Source organism: Lissotriton vulgaris, chromosome 11 (genome assembly GCF_964263255.1).
Source record: "Lissotriton vulgaris chromosome 11, aLisVul1.2, whole genome shotgun sequence".
Lineage (NCBI taxonomy): Eukaryota > Metazoa > Chordata > Amphibia > Caudata > Salamandridae > Lissotriton > Lissotriton vulgaris.
The window spans coordinates 1,108,890,009-1,108,912,485 of NC_141699.1; the positions used below are offsets into that span (position 1 = coordinate 1,108,890,009).

A 22,477-nucleotide genomic window follows, 5' to 3' on the forward strand; every position below is an offset into this window, starting at 1 on the left:
CAAATCACAAAGGCTCTGCCTTAGCAGACTCTGCGCCTGTCTGCGTCCGGATCGCAGCAAGCACCAGCCATGCTGCACCTTTTTCTTCCCCTGCCAGAGTAGTCTGGTCTATAGAGCAGATTTTAGCTATGAATTATTCAGCCTTTCAGGGGCCTCCCAGCATCCACCACATCGACAGCTCGAATCTCCAGGACTGGCTTGGTCAGGAGCCAGACTGCAATCTTTGCACTTTCTCTCTAAGAAATCCTGCGGGTGGGAAATTGCCTGCACCCCCATGTCAAAAGCACCATCAGTACTCCAAAAGGCCACTAGCTCCAAACTCAAGGCTTGCCTGATCAACTGTAGATCGCTATCGAAACATGCAGATGATGTCTGGTTGGCATAAGAGACCAATGCTTGGGACATTATGTTTTTAACTGAAACATGGTTAAAAGAAAGTTAGAATCCTGATGGCGATACTTGCAGGTTTCCGGATTGTTACTGCCAATCGCAGTGGCACCAAAGTTGGGGGCGGACTCGCAGTGATTCCTAGAGAGGATTGGGAAATGCCTATAAGAGAATTGATAGAGCAGGATTGATTGAGGCATTTTTTTTTGTATTAAAACTTCCCCTGCATCTTGCTTTGCAGGATTGCTGGTCTATAGACCTCCGGATGAGCCCGCCTGCCACCTGCCTGAGCTATGTGATACCATTGCAGACCTATCATTGAGGCATGCTAATTTTACAGTCCTCAGAGACTTTAATGTCCACATGGACAATAGCAACTGCCCCCTGGCCACTGAGCTGGCAGATACTCTCGAGGGCGTTAACCTGGCTCAAAAGGTGTGTGCACCCACCTACAAGGCTGGCCATGTGTTGGATCTCATTTTCTCGAGGGATCCCACCTTGAATGTGGAGACTCCTCTACCTCTCACCTGGTCAAACCACTGCTTAGTTCTGTTCAGCTGGACTGGCACCCTATTGCACTATAGTGCTTCCCCCAAACATGAAAAAAGGCATGACTGGAGAAAGGTCCCCATTGAATCTTTAGGTCCCGCACTACAGCTACCCCCCTTTGAGCGGTTGGGTGACCCTAATAGGGATGTCTGCTCCTTCAACGGTTGGGTTACATATGCACTGGACCACATAAACCCCATTAAAAAATATGAAATCAGCCAGGAAGAAACCCTCTGCCCCCTGGTTCACCTCTGATCTCCAGGTGGAGAAAAGTCTTTGTAAGAAGCTAGAGCGTGCTTTATCGGAAATCCTACAACTCAGTGGTGAAGTACGCCTACAGAACAGCTTTAAAAAATGTCAAGGGTTAAAACGCACTTCCATTAGAGACTATTTAGTCAATCAAATAAAGTCCTTGGACAGCTGAGTGAAAGAAGTCTATAAGATTGTTCAAGACTTTATTAACGTTGGCTTTGGATAGCAATATCGTTCCCACGGTTACTCTTTGTGAGGACTTATCTACTTTTTTTCAGGAGAAAGTTCAAGCTATTTATTCCTCTTTTTCCTCAGCTGGGTCTCCAAGTAAGCCAATCTCTACCCTGGACAAGCCCAGAATCTGGTCCGAGCTCAGTGCGTTTAGCCCAGAAGCCTCAAAGTTGGAACTGGGCGAATGTAAATCAGATTCGTCAGGTGATCCTTCCCCAGCCAAGTATTTTAAACTGATGGCCGAGTGGCTCAATCAGTGACTCAATCCGATTTGGAACTCCTTCTTGAGGACGGGCATCTAACCTTTCTCCTGGAAAGCGGCCTATGTCTTGTCATTCCTGAAAATAGCAGACAACGATCCAGCAGATCTCAAGAGTTTTAGGCCTATTTCTCTCCTGCCTGTTCCGGGTCAAAATCCTTTAGAAGGAAGTCCAGAATCCTTGAGTCCAACAACTCTCTTTACAACTCCCCATCCGGATTTAGATCTTGTTATAGACAGCCCTTTCGGAAGCAGCGGAATCTATACGTGAAGACTTAGACTAGGGCAGTTCCGCAATGCTTGTGCTGTTGGATTTATCTGCAGCGTTTGATACGGTGTTGCACCATATCCTACTGGACAGACTTGAGCTCCTGGGTATCACGCTAGCCTGGGTTTGCTCCTTTCGAGAGGGCCCGTCTCAACAAGTACTGCTTCGTCCCCACGTCTTCTCACCCAAACCCCTTCTGTGTGGGGTTCCTCGGGGCTGTGCTCTGAGCCCCATGTTGTTTAATGTTTATCTGTCCCCGCTTGCTTCTTTAAGCGAGTTATGGGGAGTGAAAATGATCTCCTATGCTATGACACTCAACTAGTTTTCTCTTTTAAAGACCACTCAGAGGTAGCATTTAAGAACTTAAAGAACTGTGGGGCATATTACCAAGCCTGGCGATATTAGATTATTGCCGCTTGCGGCGATAATGATATTGCCCTATTAGCAAGCTGTCGCTAACTGATGTTAGCTATAGCTTTGAGGCTATAGCGAGCGGTTTGGGGCCCGCTTTGCATGTCAGCGATATTTATCACTAATGACATGCAACCCAACCTGTTAGTGACTAAAACAGTCGCTAACATTGCTATCGCCTCTTAACAACGCAGGCGTAGCGATGGAAATATTCACAGTAAGCGCGAATATCTCCAAAAGCTGCTCAGATCAATTCTTAGCCATTATATCCAATGGGAGGTGAATAGTATGGCTAAGACCCTATTAGCGTTAATGCGTGCAAATTGCTGTATTCTCAGCGATATTCATGGATTTCACCGCTATCGCCTGATATTTTATCACTTTAGAGATAAACATTGCTAATAGCACGTTATCTCTGCGATAATATCCGGCGATGCTTGGCGATGAAAAAAAACTCGCTAAGCCCATTAACGATAAATATCGCTAGTTGTTGGTAATATACCCCTGTCTGACTAACATCTCAACGTGGATGACGGATTGTTGCCTGAAATTAAATGCCGACAAAATTGAGGTATTAATTTTTAATCAACCCTCTCCTCCGACCTCCAATATCTGGTGGCTCTGGAGTTAAACCCCCCCCCCTGTCCAAGTGGATTTTTCCATGAGTCTAGGGTTTAAATTTGATACCCTCCTCTCTTGTAAGCCCAGATTTGCCAAGTCTCCTCGGCCTGCTTCTGGGAATTAAAAACCTTGCGGAGATTCCGATCGACTGCAGGAAGTCTGTGTTCCCCGTAATGGTTACGTCAAAGCTGGATTATTCTAATAGCCTGTACCTGAGTCTTCCAGCTTACCTGACCGACAGGCTCCAGGTTATCCAGAATGCTGCGGCCAGACTCATTAGAAATAATCTGCTGCGTCATCACATCTTGCCCCACTTGCAGAGCCTGCACTGGCTGCCGGTCAAAAGGAGGATAGAGTTTAAGGTGTTGACTATCGCCTACAGAGCATCCAGGGATAAGGCCATGTGCACTTGAGGCAAAGACTCTAGAAATATCAGCAGTGAAGGGACCTGAGATCCAATTTCCAGCAACTTCTTAGGATTCCCTGTTTTGCCAAAGCCAGGAACAGGAGTCAAGCCTTCTCAGTGAGAACTGCATCCCTGTGGAACTCCATGCCTGAGCACCTTCGCAAGGCAGAAACAGAACAGCTATGCTGGAGGTCCCTGAAGACTTGGCTGTTTGCCCGCTCATAACCTTCTTTCTCTCTTCTGCTCTTCCTGTCTACTGGATCTGTTGTTAGCGCCAGGACACTTCCTTTGGAGGTAGCCGTGAGCTCTATAAATGGCCCATTCATTCATTCATTTATTCACAAAGGGTTTCACACTAGTCTGTTGTGCCCCAGACATGCTGGGGCCAGGGTTGGAAAGAAGGATGTTCCAGACACCTCTGTAGGGAAGAACTCTGAAATCTTATCCCATTTCAAAGTTGGTAACAGGTGTAAATATTGGGCCCTCAGAACCAACTCTTCAGTACACGTCTAGACCTGTTGAAGACTCAGAAGAAGGACTGCTGTGCTACCCTTCTGCTAGGAGGACTGCCCATCTGCCCTGCTGCTCTGCTGCCCTATTGCCTGAGTGAGAAGGACTGGACCTGCATCTTGAACTCAGAGCCACCAGAGTGACTCCAAGGGTCAGTTGCTTGGTTTCCTGATCACAGCCTGAGGGACAGAAAAGCCTCCAACCATCTATAACCCAGCACCTGGGCTCTACCCGCTTTGAGTCCTAACCCTGCAAGTGGTGCCTCTCCAGTCCTCGACCCCTTATAAGTAAGGCTAAAGGTGCTTTTCTAGCCCAGCTGTGGTCTCCAGAAGAACCAATCCAGTGCAAAGTATCTCCTCGTAGCCCTGCATCGGAATCACCACTCAGGACCTTGCATCGCAGCCACGTAGCTCATCGGAACCACTGCTGTTTGATGCATCTACAATGCAGGACCCTGCATCGCAGACCCTCACATCATTGGAACCATCATTACGTGGCACATTTCCCATGCAGGACCTCGCATCCAGACCCACAGCTCTTTGAACCCACCACTGCATGGCCCATCTCTGTTGAGGGATCTTGCATTGTAGCTCTGCATACTTGGAACCACCACTGACTGATGCATGGCCAACCCTGGACCTCATTCGTGTGGCACAACCGCAACGCTCTGGAACTAGGATTGAAGGTACATTTTTCCATGGGACTATCTTGGTCCCTCTATCTGGCCTGTGTTCCATCGTGGTCAAACTAAACTTTTATCACAGTCCGACGTGACAGATTACCACAGTTTGCACTTTGTGCTCCTAACACTATTTTTAACTTACTTTTTTTAATTGCTTATCTCCAGTTCTATCAGCTGGATTTTCTCTTCTTCTCAAATAACTTATTAAAATGTACTCTTGTTCTAAATTGGTGTGGGTTTTTTCTTGTGTTGTGTTTATTGCTGTTTGGGTGCTACGTAAATACTTTGCACGTTGCCTCTAAGTTAAGCCTGGCTGCTTTTACGTCACAATACCAGAGACTTGAGCACAGGTTAAGATAGTGACTTTAGTTGTGCACCCCGACAGGAATTGTGACTGTTGCCTGAGAAGGGCTCACACCTTCCTAAACCAACAATTTCTCACAAGCACCCACCAATCAACATTTTCTCACAAGCAACTATTGTGCTGTCCACTAAAGTAGCAGTGCTGGCAAGGCATCAGCTCAAGCTTGTGTAGCCTAACGGCCGCAGTTTAAAATGCAATTTGACCAGTCAAAATAAACTCTTTTGACAGGTAAAAAAATACCTTTTTCATTAATAATAAATCACCCCATGTATTCCTTGTAGCCCACAAGGCAGTGTGCATGGTATTTTAAAGTAGGACATATAGAATTGTAATTTTAACATGTCCTTACAGTGAGTAGCACCTAGAAGATATTTTTCACTGTGCCGGCCTATGTGTATTATGAAGGGTACCAGAGTACAAATTAAAATTCTAATACTGTATCTCAGGAATGGGACTAGCTAGAAAAATAATGAAAGACAGTGTTTAATAGACATCAAAAGCATAATTAAATGGTGAAGTCAGATTGTTAATAAACATTTAGCAAAAGTAACTTTTAGTACATTAACTTTTCTCTGCCTTAAATTTCTCAGGGCTAACTTGTATTTTCTCTCCAGCTTCTCCCAGCCAGTGATACGCATTTGAATAGGTGTGAAAAAGGTTTGTAATGCTTCCCAGGAGCAGACAATAGGCTGACCTAATTGGGAAGAGATGACTCATCTGAACCTTACAGAATATGCAGGGTGGGGCTGTGGGCATCCTTTTTGACACTTTGTTAAATTCTGCTGGAGTGTTAAATCCTGCTCTACTGGTTTGCCGGTTTTACATATAACACTTAGGGTGCAAATAAAAGGTAGAGAACAGGATGCCAAGACAATTCTTCTGTATCCACTTTCAGATTGCTGGTGAACCCTGCTTTTATCTTACCAGATTTCTGCCACAAGGTTTATTGTGAGTACAGAGGCTGCTTCAATTTGGATTCAAGTATTGGATGTAGAAAAACTCTAGGAGTACCGTAGTATACTCCTCATACACATCCCCACGCCTCAGAGCCCAAGTTTAGAGTGGGCGAAGACTGTTACCTTCTTGTGAAAATGCCCCAAGTGGGTATTGTTGGCCCTGGAAACTTTTACTCCATTGGTTGGGCCAGGAGTCATTCCCACCTGCCAGCTTGTGTCAGGAATAAATGTGGCATCTCCAGGGACCCACTTCAGAACACTTCCTGGACATGAAGGAGAACAAAAACATTCTGTACCTACTCGCTCTTTATCCAACACAAACAAGTGGAGTCATATGGCCGGCCTCCTGTTCAAGCTACAGGAACACAACAAAATAACAAACGCATTTCCTGCAACTGCCCAGCTGACCAGTAGCAGGTGGTCCATGACTGGGCCTTACTGCTGGTCTCTGTCTGACACCAGTGAGATTATAAGTACCTTTCTTGAGATCCTGCGGGCTTCAGAAATGTACTCCTGTGGTGGATTTTTACATAAATGACTAATTGAAAATGTAAACTTTCTGACTACGAAGAATCTGGTTGGTGTATCCGACTTGCGCTCCATCGCGGATCAAGGATTCGAGCAATGAGGAATACAGGGTATTGAAGTTCAGGGTTCTGCTTACACGGTGAGAGCTTACATTAGTGGGGCATCTGCGCTGGCCGGGAGTTAGAGGGCCTCTGTTTACTTTAGTGGCATATCACCACTTCACATACAGAATATTGTCTACATTGTTGATTGCCAGACACTTCTGATTCCTCTCTCTGCCCTTCAATAAGAAATTGGATAAGAACAAATCAGATATGTTCTGGCTGGTCACTGTCGGACTTGTTTCATTATTACACTAATGTTTGCATCGGGCACCCAATTCAAATATGTTGATCCTATCCTTCTTCTGCTGTCAAAAACTCATTGACCCAACCGGTTGACTATTTTTGCGTGGGTTTCTTCTGATGTTTCTTTGAAGCTTTCTCTAAAACACAGTTATGTCTTTCATATTCTAGTACAGTCAGCAGAATCTGGGAAAATAAACTCTAGTTCAGAACTCAGAATTTTCAGCTGGGTCATTTGTCACATTTCAGCCTATGAAACAACACATTTGTTAAATTAATGAATTGTTAATGGGAAGGTTGCACTTCAGCTAAAGAAAGCTACTCATGTCCTCTCTATGTGGATCAAAGTATGCAGGTGTTAAGTAACTACTGAGAATGTTGCACAGTTCACAATTGAGGGTGAAAAGTGCACTGCTGCAAGTATTGGCCATGCCAAAAAATGTACAACTACACAGAAATCAGAATTGTTAATTATATTCAAGGTCTATGAATTAGAAGAAGGTGCCTCATTGTCAGTTTCTTTATCAGTCCATGTTTATGGTTTTACTTCACAGGACATGTTTGGATACAAAACACATCCATGCCGAAGGGTGTTGTGCCTCATTGGTCACGTCCTGTCCCTTGGCCTCCTTCTCTTTCTGTTCTACTGGAAGCCGGAGTGGGGGGTCTGGGCAAACTGTACGCCGTCCACCTTGAAAGACGCGGATGTCATGTTACTGAGGACCACGGTAAGGTGCCTTGGTTGGTGAGATGGGTTGGATGACCGAGTGCTCAACACAAAAAGGCATTATTGGGCAATAGCATGTATGTTATAGATGTATGGGACTTTGCAGACTGCAATGGGAGAGCTAAGCTGGGGAAATGGTAGGAATCATTTACACGATTCATCATGTATATGGGTGGGGATTTTTGATGCTACCAAATGTCATTTGCTTTGAAGAGGTGAATCACCTGGTCCTTCCTGAACTGCAAGAGAGTTAAGATAGTTTGTATGTTTACACAACATAGTTCCAGATCTTGGGAAAGTACATGGAGATGGCCTGTCTTTCTGTTTTCTATTTTTTGCAGTTTTGCATTTTATTAGGTTTGGCCTATAACAGCTTTATTGGATTGCCAGCCTTTTTTTTTCAAACAAATATTATACCAAAAATACATACATATATAGGGTCTCCCAAGCAACATTCTTTCACCATTGGTCTGTTGACATGTCATTCAAATTCTACTATCTCACCCCAGCAAATGACCCGCCCACTCTCCCCATTGGATAATTTCAGTTTGAGTAACTACATTGTTTCCTTTTACATGTAAAGACACACCTAAAAAACATTCCCCAAAAATAGAAATTGTAACATGCTTGCTCTTCCCAATCACTGATAGTCCTATGTATAGCAGGGCTGCATCAACTATTTTCAGAACTCTCAAGAGTTTATTGTAAATCACAATATGTATTCCTTGCTATAAACCAGCTTTGGTAAATGTATTTATCCTACTGAAAATGTGCACAAGTCATTAGAATAGCTGGAGCATCTGTACAGATCTTTATGTTGAAGTCACCCCACCCCCACAGCATTGTAATGACATTAACACCACTCACACCAAGAGCAAGTTTCAGGGCTGCACTAACACCATTGGCCCCTGGAGGGAGAGTTAGAAATGAATGAGCAACTGTAAGGAAACTTGCATTTGTGCTGGTTCCCCCCCACTTTGTTCCCCATGTAGGACTACTATCTGCCGGTTTTTGATGTTGAGAGTGCACCGAGGCCTGCTTTCCAGACCTTAGTGACAGTGTTCTTTCCCTTACAAAATGTTATGTTTAATTGGGTGTCCCCAATAGACATGTGCTGACTTACTTATAAGTCCCAAGCATATGGTGCCCAGTACCCAGGGCATGTACAGCTAGCTGTTCACATAAGAGCTGCAACAACGGTTGTGCCACTCCATGAGTGACAACGTGAAAACATGACTTTCATCAGCCATTGCAGACTGACGAGGCTGTGTATGCACCACACTATATATATATATATATATATATATATATATATATATATATATATATATATATATATATATATATATATATATATATATATATATATATATATATATATACACGTCTCCTCTAAGGCAGGCCTGTTGTAAGAGTATACACCCTGTCGGAACCACAATCCTAGTCAGAGTAAGTCAGACACAGAGAAACATTAACCTGTCCTGACTCTATGGTAGCTTGGCACACAGCAGGCAGGCTTAACTTAAGAGGTAATGTGTAAGTATCTCTTCTGAGTGAGGAAAGCAATCACTGTAAATCTTCTGGGTGCAGGATGCTTGAACCGCTGACTGTTCTTAGGGAGGCAAGGTTGCACTGCTATCTGTACTGCTCCTGTTCAGGATGAGGCAAGCATTCACTGCATCTCTTCTAGGTGAGAGTAGCTATCACTGCATTTCTTCTGGGTGAGGGAAGCTATCACTGCATCTCTTCTGGGTGAGCGGAGCTATTACTGCATCTCTTCTGGGTGAGAGAAGCTTGCATTGCTCACTGTAATGCACGTTTTCTTGGTGAGGGAAGCTTGCACTCCTGTCTGCACTGCAACTGCTGTGGGTGAGGGAGTCCTGATTTGCCGCTGTCTGTACTACATTTGTTCTGGGTAGTAGAACTTGCACAGTTTTTTTACTGCACCAGCCCATCTGTAAGGAACCAGTCCATCTGTATTGTACCTGTTCCATGTGAAGGAAACATGTACAGTTAGCTTTACTGCACCTGTCTGTCTGTAGTGTACCTGTAGTGGATGATGAAAGCTTGCACTGTTGGCTTTACTGCACTTGTCTGGCTGTAGTGTACCTGTTCCTGGTAATGAAAGCTTGCACTGTTGGCTTTACTGCACTTGTCTGGCTGTAGTGTACCTGTCCTCGGTGAGGAAAGCCTGCTCAGTCGGCTTTACTGCTCCCGTCTATCTGTAATCAACTGTTCCGGTTGACGGAAGCTTGCACTTTTGCATTTACTGCACCTGTCTGTTCTTAGTCTACCTGTTCCGGGGTGCTGGATGCTTGGATTGTTGGCTTTACTGCACCTGTCTGTCAGCAGTGTACCTGTTCCGGGTGATGAATGATTGCACTGTTGGTTTTACTGCACCTATCTGTCTGTAGTGAACCTCTTCTGTGTATTTGTTGGAAGCTTGCACTGTTGTACTGTCTGTATTGAACCTCTTATGGGCAAGGGAAGCTTCTGTCTGTAGTGCACCTGTTCTGGATGGCAAAAGCTTGCGATGCTGCTGTTTGTACTGCATATGTTTTGAGTAAGGGAAGCTTGGACCCGAGAGCACTGCACATGTCTGTCTGCGAAGCTCCTCTTCTGGGCGAGGGAAGCTTGCACTGCTTCTGTCTGCAGTGAGGCTATTCTGGGTGAGGGAAGCTTGCATTGCTTCTGTCTGTAGTGAGGCTCTTCTGGGAGATGGAAGCTTGCACGTTCTCTGTCTGTAGGTACCCTATTCTGAGTGACAGAAGCTTGGAATGCCCCTTGGGCTCTGCCTGTTCTGAGCTTGAGGGACCTTGCAATGCAGATGCCGTGAGCCACTAATGCGTCTACCTTCCTCCATCTAAATCCAAAGCTGGGCTACCGAGGGACAATATAGGAACTATTTACCTAGGTAAATACCATTGTTTGACTGTATAACAGAATATCACATATGAATATATCTTCTAACATAAATATTGTGTTCTAAATATCGTTTACAAAACATTACAATGTAAGCAGATGTTCTGTTATTAACAATTTGAGAATATTATGTAAATAGTATTAAAACACTACGGGGCACATGCATCAACTAGATAATTGTGATTCCTTAATAGCGATTATTAAGGAATCGCTATTAAGGAATCGCAATTGCCTATTCATGTAGGTTTTGCAAAAATATTTGGGATTCCTACACATTCCTTAATTGTGAATGCCTTCCCATTTATTTCTACAAACCTAGAGGGCAATAGGAATAAATTGGAAGCAATTCGCAATTTGCGATTACCAAATAGGTTATCGCAAATTGCCAATGCAAATTCAAGGGTGATAGGCGGCCAGAAGGCCACCATGTTTCACCCCTGAAATTGGCCTTTGTGTACAAGTGGCGCACACACCTGCCCTTAAGGGCATGTCTGCGCGCCACATAGCACTAGAAAAAAGAACTTTTTAGCATTTTTCTAAGGAATTGGAAATTACCATCAGCTTGAAGTTGAATGCTAATTTGCGATTCCTTAAATGCAAAGTCCCTCTCTTAGATTGCTTCTTTTATTGCATTTAAGGAATCACAAATTGCGATTCCTTAAATGCAATCGCAAAATCGGTAATCGCTAATTTAGCAATTAACTATTTTGCACATAGGTTTTGGCTTGATGCATCGCAAAGGGCAAAATACCATTCACAGCGAGGGATCGATTCTGCGAATCACCACATTTGCGATCAGTATTTTGCTTGATGCATGTGACCCTACATTTTTTCTAGATGATATTCTGGTACCCAGACTCTGAGAGCGAAGGATGAATACTCCTCATAGCATGATGACAGTGTTTTTTCATACATGTTTTTATGACGATCAGTGCAATGATCAAGGCACAGTGCAACGGTACAGGTGAATCATGTACCGCCTTGGATTATCCAATTGTAGTACAAAACCAAGGCATTATCAGTGATCATTACCCAATCTCAGGAAACTCACATTGCATGTTATCACAATTGGACTGTAAAAGATACATTAAAGAAAAGAAGTCAGCAATGGTGAGCAAGTCCATTATTATGCTTCCAATAAGAGAACCCCAACCCCCATCAACATCCCCAAAACAACTGTGGTGTGGGCAGGGCACAGGAGAGTGGCAAAGATGATTACATTGTTAATACAGGGGTTTTACATTCTAATTAATGGTTTCTCTGGTTCATATGGTGAGTAATGTGCACTAACAGCCTCTGCAACCAGTGCTACATTGTGGTGCTTAACTTTCCAAAGTGTGTTGAACACGCAGTTTCCTGCAGACAACGCTTGGAGGACAGTGCATGGTCAAAGGAAATCTGACCCGACTTCGAATGAAAAATCAGTGCAAAAACTATATGTACCCAATTCAGATCTACTGCCACACTTGGAATAAGGCTGGTCCTTGAGCACCAGAAATATTGTAAATTCAATTTACAGTGTTCACTACACGCTACCCCTGTTCGACATATCTATTTCAGTTTTAGGTTTTTCGTCCTTTAGAGGGGTAATGTCCTTATTCCAGTGAACAGACTTTCAGGGAAGAAATTCTAACTATAAGATAAGAACAGTCTTCCATGACACTCCACAACTAGTCAAGGTCTCAGGGATCTGAAATGTGTTTCTATGAAAGGTCCTCTTTTATCTTGTAGGATGGAGACAGAAACAGTAGAGCATTCCTCCACAACTATGAGTTTACTATTACACTCAACAACTAGTCAAGGTCTAAGGGATCTGAAATGTGTTCCATGATAAGGGCCCATATGTATGAACACATTTTACTATAGACCCAGAATGGGTAAAACCCTTTGATACATGTGAACCAAGGTCCTCTTTTATCTTGTGGTTTGGAGACAGAGTATTGTTCAACAGCTGTGAGTTGACTTCCTCCTCTGCTGTCCATTGACCTTGGACTGACTCTCCTGTGACATCTCTCTCTTTAGGATGACTTCAAAACCTACTCCAGGAAGAAGGTGAGATGGATCTACCTGCATGCAATCCTGAACCCATCGCAGAGGAAGGGAGACTATCTCATGGCGGCTGACGATAACGCCATCATCGACCGAGCCATCATGAAGCCAGAGCACAAGGTACAACCTTCAGTATCCTCACCATCAGCACGATCACCTCAGCAGAATTCTGGGAGGGAGTACAGATGTACAGTTGTCCATACTTATGGACTTATTACAAGTGCTACAATCATCCCAGATTGGGCACATACAGCAGCTTGCACTTGATACTGGATTACAATTTATATACAAATTCCAAACGTTCTCTCTGCACAAGTTATTCCAGGTTATTCCTGTGGACATTTGTGCAGGGACAATACTGTGAATAAGTCTTGTAGATAATGGAGGGGGAACCAGGAGGTTTTACATCATTATCTAACTGGTGGGACTTTTCATGTTGCCTAATACTGTATTACTGGTAGTTCTGCATTCAGTATTTCTGCATTATTTTATAAAAATATCTCCAAATAAAGCCTTAGCAAAAATGAATTCATGATTAATGGGAGAGAATTAAGATTTCAATTAAAAACCTAAATATGTGGAACTCTTCTGTTTAATCAACATAATTATAATTTTAACTGACACACACAGCATGCACTCTTTATAACGTCACACATTAAATACTGCAATAAATGTTCAATAAAATTACCAAAGATTTGTGTATGGAACCTCACCAAAAACCTAAAAGGAGAGAAACATCAACTACAAATATAAAGATTCATGTAAGAATCATTTAATGATGTAAGGTGTGCCGTGATCAAAAGACTCATCACTCGCTGGAGAAAGTCGCCTGACCTTCCGCACATCACGGCCTGGATGCGGTTGCTTACTGCGTGGGCACACGTGTAAAGCATAGCACTGGGCAGGGAAGACAACCTGGGGCTTCATAAATATCCTATAGCCACTTGCTGGGACACTATCATAGTTGACTTGCACACTGACACACATTATGCCTCCACACCATTGAGTGACCCATTTACTGACAAGGGTGGTAGTAGAGGGAGAGGAACACCTCCCTCCCCTCCCTGTGGAGGAGGAGAGGGGGGTGTTCCTCTCCATCCCCTTATACGAGTACCCTAACGCATTAGCACGCGCCAAGCTCCACAAACCAACTATACTAAGGAGACTCATACAGCATCTCTTATTGTGGTCCTTACAGCTGAGTGCAATGTAAATGATCCCATGGAGGGGGGATATGATTTAATGGTCGCAAATGTTTATTATTGCTACTATTACTGTTACCCCTAGAAATTGATTGTTTACTTCTGAAATTGCGATATGTTAATTCTGTTGACTTGTGAACCCCTGCAACTGAACTATGTTTCTAAGATAAGCAATCACAACTTACCTGAAGACCGTATATATATATATATATATATATATATATATATATATATATATATATATATATATATATATATAATATTCTTCGCTTGTGAACAAGGGCTCTTGAGCCCGAAACGCGTCTATGCTGCCACTTTAAAATAAAAATCTTCACCTACATGATCCTGTGGTCTGTCTTCCAGCTTCGCCGTTCCTAGGACCGGAGGTTGCTGTGGAGTTGTCCTGCATATATATGTATGTATATATATATATATATATATATATATATATATATATATATATATATATATATATATATATATATATATATATATATATATATATATATATATATAACTACTGGCAGTCGCCAGTAGGTATATATAGTTAGGATTTTTTTCCTATGGGATTTCTGAAAATTCTATGTTGAATAAGTTTGGGGTTTGTGGACGGAATTGGCTGAAATTTTCAGGGAAATGGCATTTTGTTTTTGAGCAGCCCCTGAAAATTTGGGGGGGTTTCGTCAAGGGGGGGCCGAGAAAAAAGGGGGGTCCTAAAACGGTACACAGACAAAATATCGAGTTTTAAATATCGATATACAATAATATCGAAGTTTAAATATCGATGGGACAAAATATCGAAGGTAAGTAATATCGAAAGTCTTAATATCGATATTAGTATGATATCAGTAATATCGAAGTTTTAAATATCGATGTCAATAATATTGAAATAAATAACTTCGATGTTACTAATATCAATTTTTAAATAAATTTAGTGTATATTATATTGTATTTATTATGTTTTATTATTTATTTTTAATGTAATTTAATGAAATATTGTCTTTTACTACTGTAGCGGGTTGTGGGTTTATAGGGGAATAGGGTGGGAAGTAATTTAATTATGTTAAATTAATTATTAATTAGTAGGAATTATTAATTAATTAATTGAGAATTAATTTTTAATTAATTTTAATTAATTGATTAATTGATAAATATGTTCTGTAGCGGGTTATGGGTTTATAGGGGAATAGGGTGGGAAGTAATTTAATAATAATTAATTAATTATTATTAGTTTGTACATATTTTAATTAATAATTAATTGGTAATTAATTTATATTAATTAGTTAATTAATTAATATAATTTTGTACATATTTTTATTTATTAATTAGTTGGTAATTCATTAATATTAATTAGTTAATTACATTAATTAAAGGAATTTTTTAATATATAATTTTTTGTTATTCCTAATTAATTAATTAGGAAAAATAATATTAATTATTTTATTAAATTAATTACAGCTAATGTGCTAATATATTTACTTTATTGTTATTGTTAATTAATAATTAATTGGTAATTAAATAATATTAATTAATTTTAGGTAAAGGAGTATTTTTAGGGTTCAGGGTCAGTTTTCAGTTTTTGGGTAAAGGGGTATTTTTAGGGTTCAGGGTCAGTTTTCAGTTCTTGGGTAAAGGGGTATTTTTAGGGTTCTGGGTCAGTTTTCAGTTTTTGGGTAAAGGGGTATTTTTAGGGTTCAGGGTCAGTTTTCAGTTTTTGGGTAAAGGGGTATGTTTAGGGTTCAGGGTCAGTTTTCAGTTCTTGGGTAAAGGGGTATTTTTAGGGTTCAGGGTCAGTTTTTAGTTTTTGGGTAAAGGGCTATTTTTAGGGTTCAGGGTCAGTTTTCAGTTTTTGGGTAAAGGGGTATTTTTAGGGATAAGGGTCAGTTTTCAGTTCTTGGGTAAAGGGGTATTTTTAGGGTTCAGGGTCAGTTTTCAGTTTTTGGGTAAAGGGGTATTTTTAGGGTTCAGGGTCAGTTTTCAGTTTTTGGGTAAAGGGGTATTTTTAGGGTTCTGGGTCAGTTTTGGGTTTTTGGGGTACAGGGATATTTTTAGGGTTCAGGGTCAGTTTTGGGTTTTTGGGGTACAGGCGTACAGGGTAAAAAAAAATACATTAAATCAATTAAATAACATTAAAAAAATAAAATTACATTAAATTATTAAGTGTTTTATTTATTTTAAATGTATATGTATTAGTTTTAATTTTGTTTTAATATTTTTATTTAATATTTGTAAAATTATATGTATAATAACATTATTTTTACATTATTATTAATACATTTAAAAAAACGATATTTTTAATTCCGATATTTTTGTACTATGATATTATTTTTTCGATATTTTTGTACTTACGTTTATGAAGATATGATTCCGATATTTTTGATGTCGATATTCTGTCTGTCGATATTATGTGAGACATTCCCTAAAACGCGTTTTTCCCATTCATTTTTCCATAGGGAGGTTGGAATCACTTTTAGCTCGAACGGCTGAATGGATTTACACGAAACTTGGCAAAATTGTAGATATGGTTTGCCCGACGTGCCTTTGCTATGTCTCAATATATGTGCTCCGGTGGATTTTGAGAAATTAACGTTTTAAAAAATAGATATATCTGTGACAGCGCTCCGGTTAGCGCCCCGGTTCGCGTACCTGACGTGTAACGGAACTTCGCGAAGTGAAGCTGATTGGCTCTCCAGTGTCTGTCAACATTCTAAACAGTCCGGAACGGCCGCCATCTTGTCTCTCGGTAGGATCGAGAGACAAGAGGTGGAGAAAAACGAAGGGGGAAATTAATGAAAGGGGGCAAGGTAGACCCCTCCTGACCCCCTAGGAATGATGTGGGGGCTATTAAAGGGTCCCGTGGGGCAAAAAAAACCAAAAAAAAACGATTTTTCGCGGTAGAAGCGCTATCCGGTACGCGAACCGGGTAGCTCACCGGTAGTGTAACGGGAGTTCGCCATTTTGTGTTTCGGTCGAATTTAATCACAAGATGGAGGAAAAGCAATGTGGGAAATGGGTATAGGAGGCACGGGAGACGTATCCTGACCCCCTAGGTTTTCTGAGGGTGGCTGAGGAGGCTCATATATGTAAAAAAAAAAAAATTTTAATTTTTCACGCGGTTAGCTGCCGGTACGCGAACCGGAAAGCGAACATAAGTGAAAATTAGTGAAAAAAGGTACATTTGAAATTTTAAAAGAGTAATTATAGTTAAGGTAGCTCTGAAAAGAGCTTTTGGGTTCTGTGTAAGTTCTAGGTACTTATAAGTAGGTACCAATACACAGTTATAAATTTGTATGAAAACTCTGTTTCCCTCATCTGAGAAGTGCACACCATCTCCTCTGTAGATATCTTGCATGTAGTAACGCAAGTTATTGTTGTAGATGGAGCCCATTCCATGGTCTCTCATATAAGCTGAAACAGACTTATTTACATGCTTCCTCGCTTTCTCAATTTGTGGACAAAATTGATTGGACCACCTCCATTTCTGTCTTTGGCATATATTGGAATATACCAAGGCAGTTTGAGGAAAAAGTGCCATCAATTGCTCAAAGGTGTCCTTTAAAAGCATTTCCAGACCTACCCCAGTCAAAGTGCCCAAATCATTTCCTCCACAGTGCACTATTAAGAGGTCAGGGTTTGGCAAATGCAAAAAGGTTTTCACCAATGGTATCAATTGGTGACATCTCAATCCTCTCTGCCCAATCCATTTGATTTCCACATTTTGTAAATTGAGGTTGTGTAAATTTCTGCTATCAGCATACCTGTGAGCCCAGTGGATGTAGCTATGTCCAAGAATCCAGACAGAAAACATGGTGAGAGGAGGTTCTGCTGCAGTCAGATGAAGTGTGGGAATGAAATGGCAGTTGAAACAGTAGAAGTTTGTAAAGAAAAAAGACTGTGGAGTTTCAGTGCTAATGATTCACTAGCAGTGATTGGTGGATTTCCATTTCTGAAAACAGAAAGTTAGGGTGCATGGATGTGTTCTTTGAAAGATGTAATTTGAATGGGTAAGAAAAAATGATTTTAAGAAACATTGCAGTGGATTAGCAGGTGTACTGAGAGTTCAGAGTTCATTTGAAACATTGTTGTGTGAACTTGTAAACATGAGAGGTCTTTCAGGAGGTAGTTGCTATGGAAAAAGGGCAGAAAGGGCAGAGGGGGGAAGGGTGTTGATTTGAAAAAAGTGAGGGAAGAGTTTTGATTGGGTGACATGAGAGATATGTGTGATGAAATACAGCATTTCTGTGCCTTTGTTGGTTGCAGCCTCTGGAGTGCATACCCTTTGCTCTGCTAAAGAAAAATTGGTGTGTGTCTGAGACTGTTTTGAAATTCAAAAAGCATTTGCTAAGGTGAGAAAAAAAATCATTTAATTTAGATAGAGACTAGTATAGTTTATGGAGAAAATAAGGAAGCCAGCTGTGCATTTAAAATGTTGTTTTGTGTCAAGTGTTTTCATTATCTTTTCCAAAAAGATTTTGCATCTTTGACAAATTATAATTAGAGATAATGTGAAGTATTGGTACTGACAGGGTGTGCTTGTACATAGGAGCTGTGCTGTGTTTTCAAATTATGACCAGAAAATCATTTTTTAAATAAAAGAAATGCTTTTTACATTTATGAGAAGGACAACATGGTGTCTGCTTTTTTAAATAAATATTTCACTTCCCACCATGAATATGGGAGAATAATTTGCTTGTTTGTTGGTTTAAAAACTCGTTTCTTGAAGTCATTTAGGTTTCACAATATGTTCTGCAAGAGTTACATAGTCAACATGGGGGCATATTTACAAGGCTTATGAGCCACATTCACGTCATTTTCCCCACTTTAAAAGTGACTTTAAAGGTGGTGCAAGGTCCTTGTAAATACACCCTCATGAGTGCTTTGCAAATTTAAGTCATTTTCCCCTAGTGCATGTGCCTTGTAAATACGCCCCTATGTGTGCTAGACAATTTTAAGTCACTTCTCCCATGAATCTTGAAGACTAATTTGCTTACATGATGTGTTTGAAAATCGTGCTAAGGTGAGAAAAGATTCCTTTAATTTAGAAAGAGACTAGTATGCTTTTTGGAGAAAATAAGGAAGGCAGCTGTGCATTTAAAATGTTGTTTTGTGTCAAGTGTTTGCATTATGTTTTACAAAAAGATTTTGCTTCTTTTACAAATTGTAATTGGTTTAATGTGAAGTATTAGTACTGACAAGGTGTGCTTGTACATAGGAGCTGTGCTGTGTTTTCAAATTATGACCAGAAAATCGTTTTTTAAAAAAAAGAAATGCTTTTTACATTTATGAGAAGGACAAAATGGTGTCTGCTTCTTCAAATAAATATTTCACTTCCCACCATGAATATGGGAGAATAACATTATAGTGTTCATCCTTTGCATTCTAAAGAAGTCATGGGGAATGCTATTGAGAATGAAACAAATGAAACACGCCAAAGGGAGTCCCATTAGTGTTTGGGAGGAAAGTTTGGAAGCTCGGTGTTTTCCACAGTTATTTCCCACTGGTCGAGGAGGACGATATGATGAGCGACCTGATCAAATTCCTGCCTCTGAATACCGGACTTTACGATTGTATGCAGAAGATCCTAGGTTTCGTCAATGCATTCCCTATTTGTTTCATCTACTGTTTGAAAGTGATCTGTCTGGACTGTCTTATGCAGTGAACCACATCCTGAAAAGTGGTGTACAACTGCGAAATATCTCGGCAAGGGACTTTATGGATAAAGTCAATGTGCAAGACAGTATTTTGGATTCTCACCTGATTAATCTCATGGCATGTCAGCGTGGTACTAATGAGTATTGGTACCGTCGTCATAGTGACTTAAAATGTATGCTGAGGAACTTAGGAACTCCCACATGGTTCCTCACTCTCAGCTGTGCTGAGTATGGCTGGGAAGACTTACTTAAATTTCTACGAGAGGCAAATGGAAACATTGAAAATATTGAATTCAAGACACCCGGAGAACTGTGCTCTTTGGATCCATTGAATGTATGCAGGTACTTCAATCATAGATTTGAAGCTATGATGTCTTTCATCACGAACAAGAAAAATCCACCTCTTGGAGAGGTGTTGGATTTCTTCTGGAGAAAGGAGTATCAAGCAAGAGGTGCTCCTCATATACATATGCTGCTATGGATCAAAGATGCACCCAAATTTGGAACAGATCCGGATGACTTAGTGATGAGTTTCATAGAACAGTATTCTACATGTGCTGTTCCAAACACAAAGGAAGACAAAAGTCTAAGAGAACAAGTTTTACGGTTTCAAAGCCATCGTTGTGGAAAGTACTGTCGTCGTAAATTTAGAAACAAGAACAAGTACTACACAAAATGTCGTTTTGGATTTCCACGATCAGTGATATCTAAAGGAAGAGTGAACAATTTGATGTCTTCGCTGCAACATAATGTGACGAGGAAATCACCCAAAAATACATACAATTTGAAAAGAAACAAAGAGTCCAAGTATATCAATGACTACAACCCAGTGATTTTGTCCATGTGGAATGCTAACATGGATATACAGTTTGTGGCTGACAACTGTATGGCTGTGGCTCGGTATGTGACGTCTTACATCACAAAAAAAGAAAAGACAGAACTGAAGGATATGTGGGAGGACATTTCCCATGAAAAGAGCCTCAGTAAGAAGTTGTACAGTTTCAGTCTGAAGATGTTGTCGCATCGAGAAATCGGAGCTTACGAATGTTCTGACCTGTTATCTTCAGCAAGTCTCTATGCCAAATCTAGGCGTATCATTTGGGCAAGTCTTGGTCTTGCTGCAACACGTAATCGAGTTCTGAAACCTGTACGGGAATTTGAGTATTTGGCGGAGAAGGAGCCAAGCAGTACAGATATTTTGAAGACCAACATGTTGGATACATATTATCCAAATAGGAGCAGTCACCTGGAGAATGTTTGTTTGTATGAGGTTCTACAAAATTACATTTTCAAGAGGAACATCAAAGAAGATATTGATAAAGGAGTGTATGCTGTAATTGGAAGTGAGGGATGTCTGGTCAAGCAAAGAAAATGTCTATTGGTAAATCATCGAAAATTGAATTGCGAATCTCCAGAAAGAAAAGAGTTTTTCTATTTCGCTCTTTTGCAACTTTTCAAGCCTTGGCGTGCAGAAGAGGAACTGCTTGGAGATTTCCTCTGTTACGAAGACTCTTTCAATGCAGCCAGGGAGTCCATAGAATGTCCTGTTTTTCCAAAATATCTAGAAATGTTGAATGCAGAAATCGATCGAGCAGGAAGCAACAATTGCAGCCTAGATTGCTAGAGACAGTTCTCAGGACAGTCAGAGTTCTGTTTCATTGAGTCAGGATCCACTAGGAGGACCAGTTATCGAGAATGAAGCTGCCGCTGCCATGATTGAAGTGGAAAGAGCCATGGCACATGCTCAGGAGGATGCAGTTAACTTAGAAGATTTGGAAAGACAACTCAACGTTGAGCAGAGGAAAATATATGACGAAGTTACCAACCAAATTGATCATGGATTAAGTCATGAGAAGAAAGAGTGCTCATGTACGTCGTTGAAGCCTGTCCGACTGTACGTGAGTGGAGAAGCAGGAACTGGAAAAAGTTTCCTCATTAAAGCAATTTCATGTTATCTGCAGAAAAGGACTGAGTCATCGCTGTCTTGTGTTGTCACCGCTCCATCTGGACTGGCAGCACATAACATTAAAGGTATTACTTTGCATCGGCTACTGATGCTGCCAGTGGAGCATGATAACAAATTACAATACCACAAGTTATCTGGAGATGCTTGTTGGGAAGTATCTAGAGTCCTGAAGAAGATGAAACTTCTTATCATTGACGAAGTAAGCATGGTTTCCAATGTCATGCTTGCCTTTGTGCATTTGAGAATGCAGGAAGTTCTTAAAACAGAGTATGATGTGTTATTTGGTGGCAAACACATCATTGTTTTCGGTGATCTTCTGCAGCTGACACCAGTGAAAGGACAACCAGTGTTTAAACTGCTTACGCATGAAGATTCCAGGAAGTGCCTAGGGAGCATTGGCAACGTTAACATATGGTTAAACTTCAATTATGCTGAGCTGCGTGAAAATATGCGTCAGGAGAAGGATGAAGATTACAAGAATATTCTACAAGATGTTAGAATCGGGAAAGTGACCGAGCGTGGGAAAGAAGCTTTACATGCACGATTACTGTCAAATTTGTATCCAGAAGAAGACGTTCTGCCAGAGAATATTTTTCAGAAAATTACTGAGAAGAAATCTGGAATATGTTTGATGCCAACTCTTGCAGAATGTTCCATCTTCAACAACAAAATGTTGAATTTAGAAAACCAAGAGATTGTGAAACTGGAAGCTATTGATAGAATAGAGCATATGGGAGCAACAATTATTTTGTCTGAGAATTTGAAATCTAAATTGGATTCATTAGAGAAGACTATATCTAAAACTGCTGGTTTTAAAAATACTCTGAATGTGTGCTTAAATTGCTGTATCATTTTGAGAAGGAATTTACATGTTGAAAGAGGTCTGGTAAATGGATCAATGGGTAATGTTGTTGATTTTGAGAAATACAGAAATAGAGATGGAATTGAATTTTTAAAAATTAAATTTGATGGCATTGAGGAAGTACAGCAAATTGGTCATTGCACAGCTAGGTTTTTGCTTGTAAAAGACTTATATGTTCGCCGTAAGCAATTTCCTGTTTGCTTGGCATATGCGGTGACAATCCATAAATCACAAGGTTTAAGTGTAGACAGTGCTTTGGTGAATATTGGCAGTTCTGTGTTCAAAGAGGGTATGGCTTATGTAGCATTGTCACGAGTCAGAACGTTATCA

General features: G+C 40.8%; 1 protein-coding gene across 1 annotated transcript in view; it reads left to right on the top strand.

Annotated features, from left to right (window-relative positions):
- LOC147684254 (putative cation-transporting ATPase 13A4) overlaps positions 1 to 22,477 on the top strand; it is a 356,830-nt gene that overhangs the window by 43,328 nt on the left and 291,025 nt on the right. The window contains exons 2-3 of the mRNA XM_086944652.1: positions 7,323 to 7,496; positions 12,440 to 12,586. Coding sequence (XP_086800778.1) covers positions 7,323 to 7,496; positions 12,440 to 12,586 — 321 coding nt within the window. The remainder of the gene's footprint in view (positions 1 to 7,322; positions 7,497 to 12,439; positions 12,587 to 22,477) is intronic.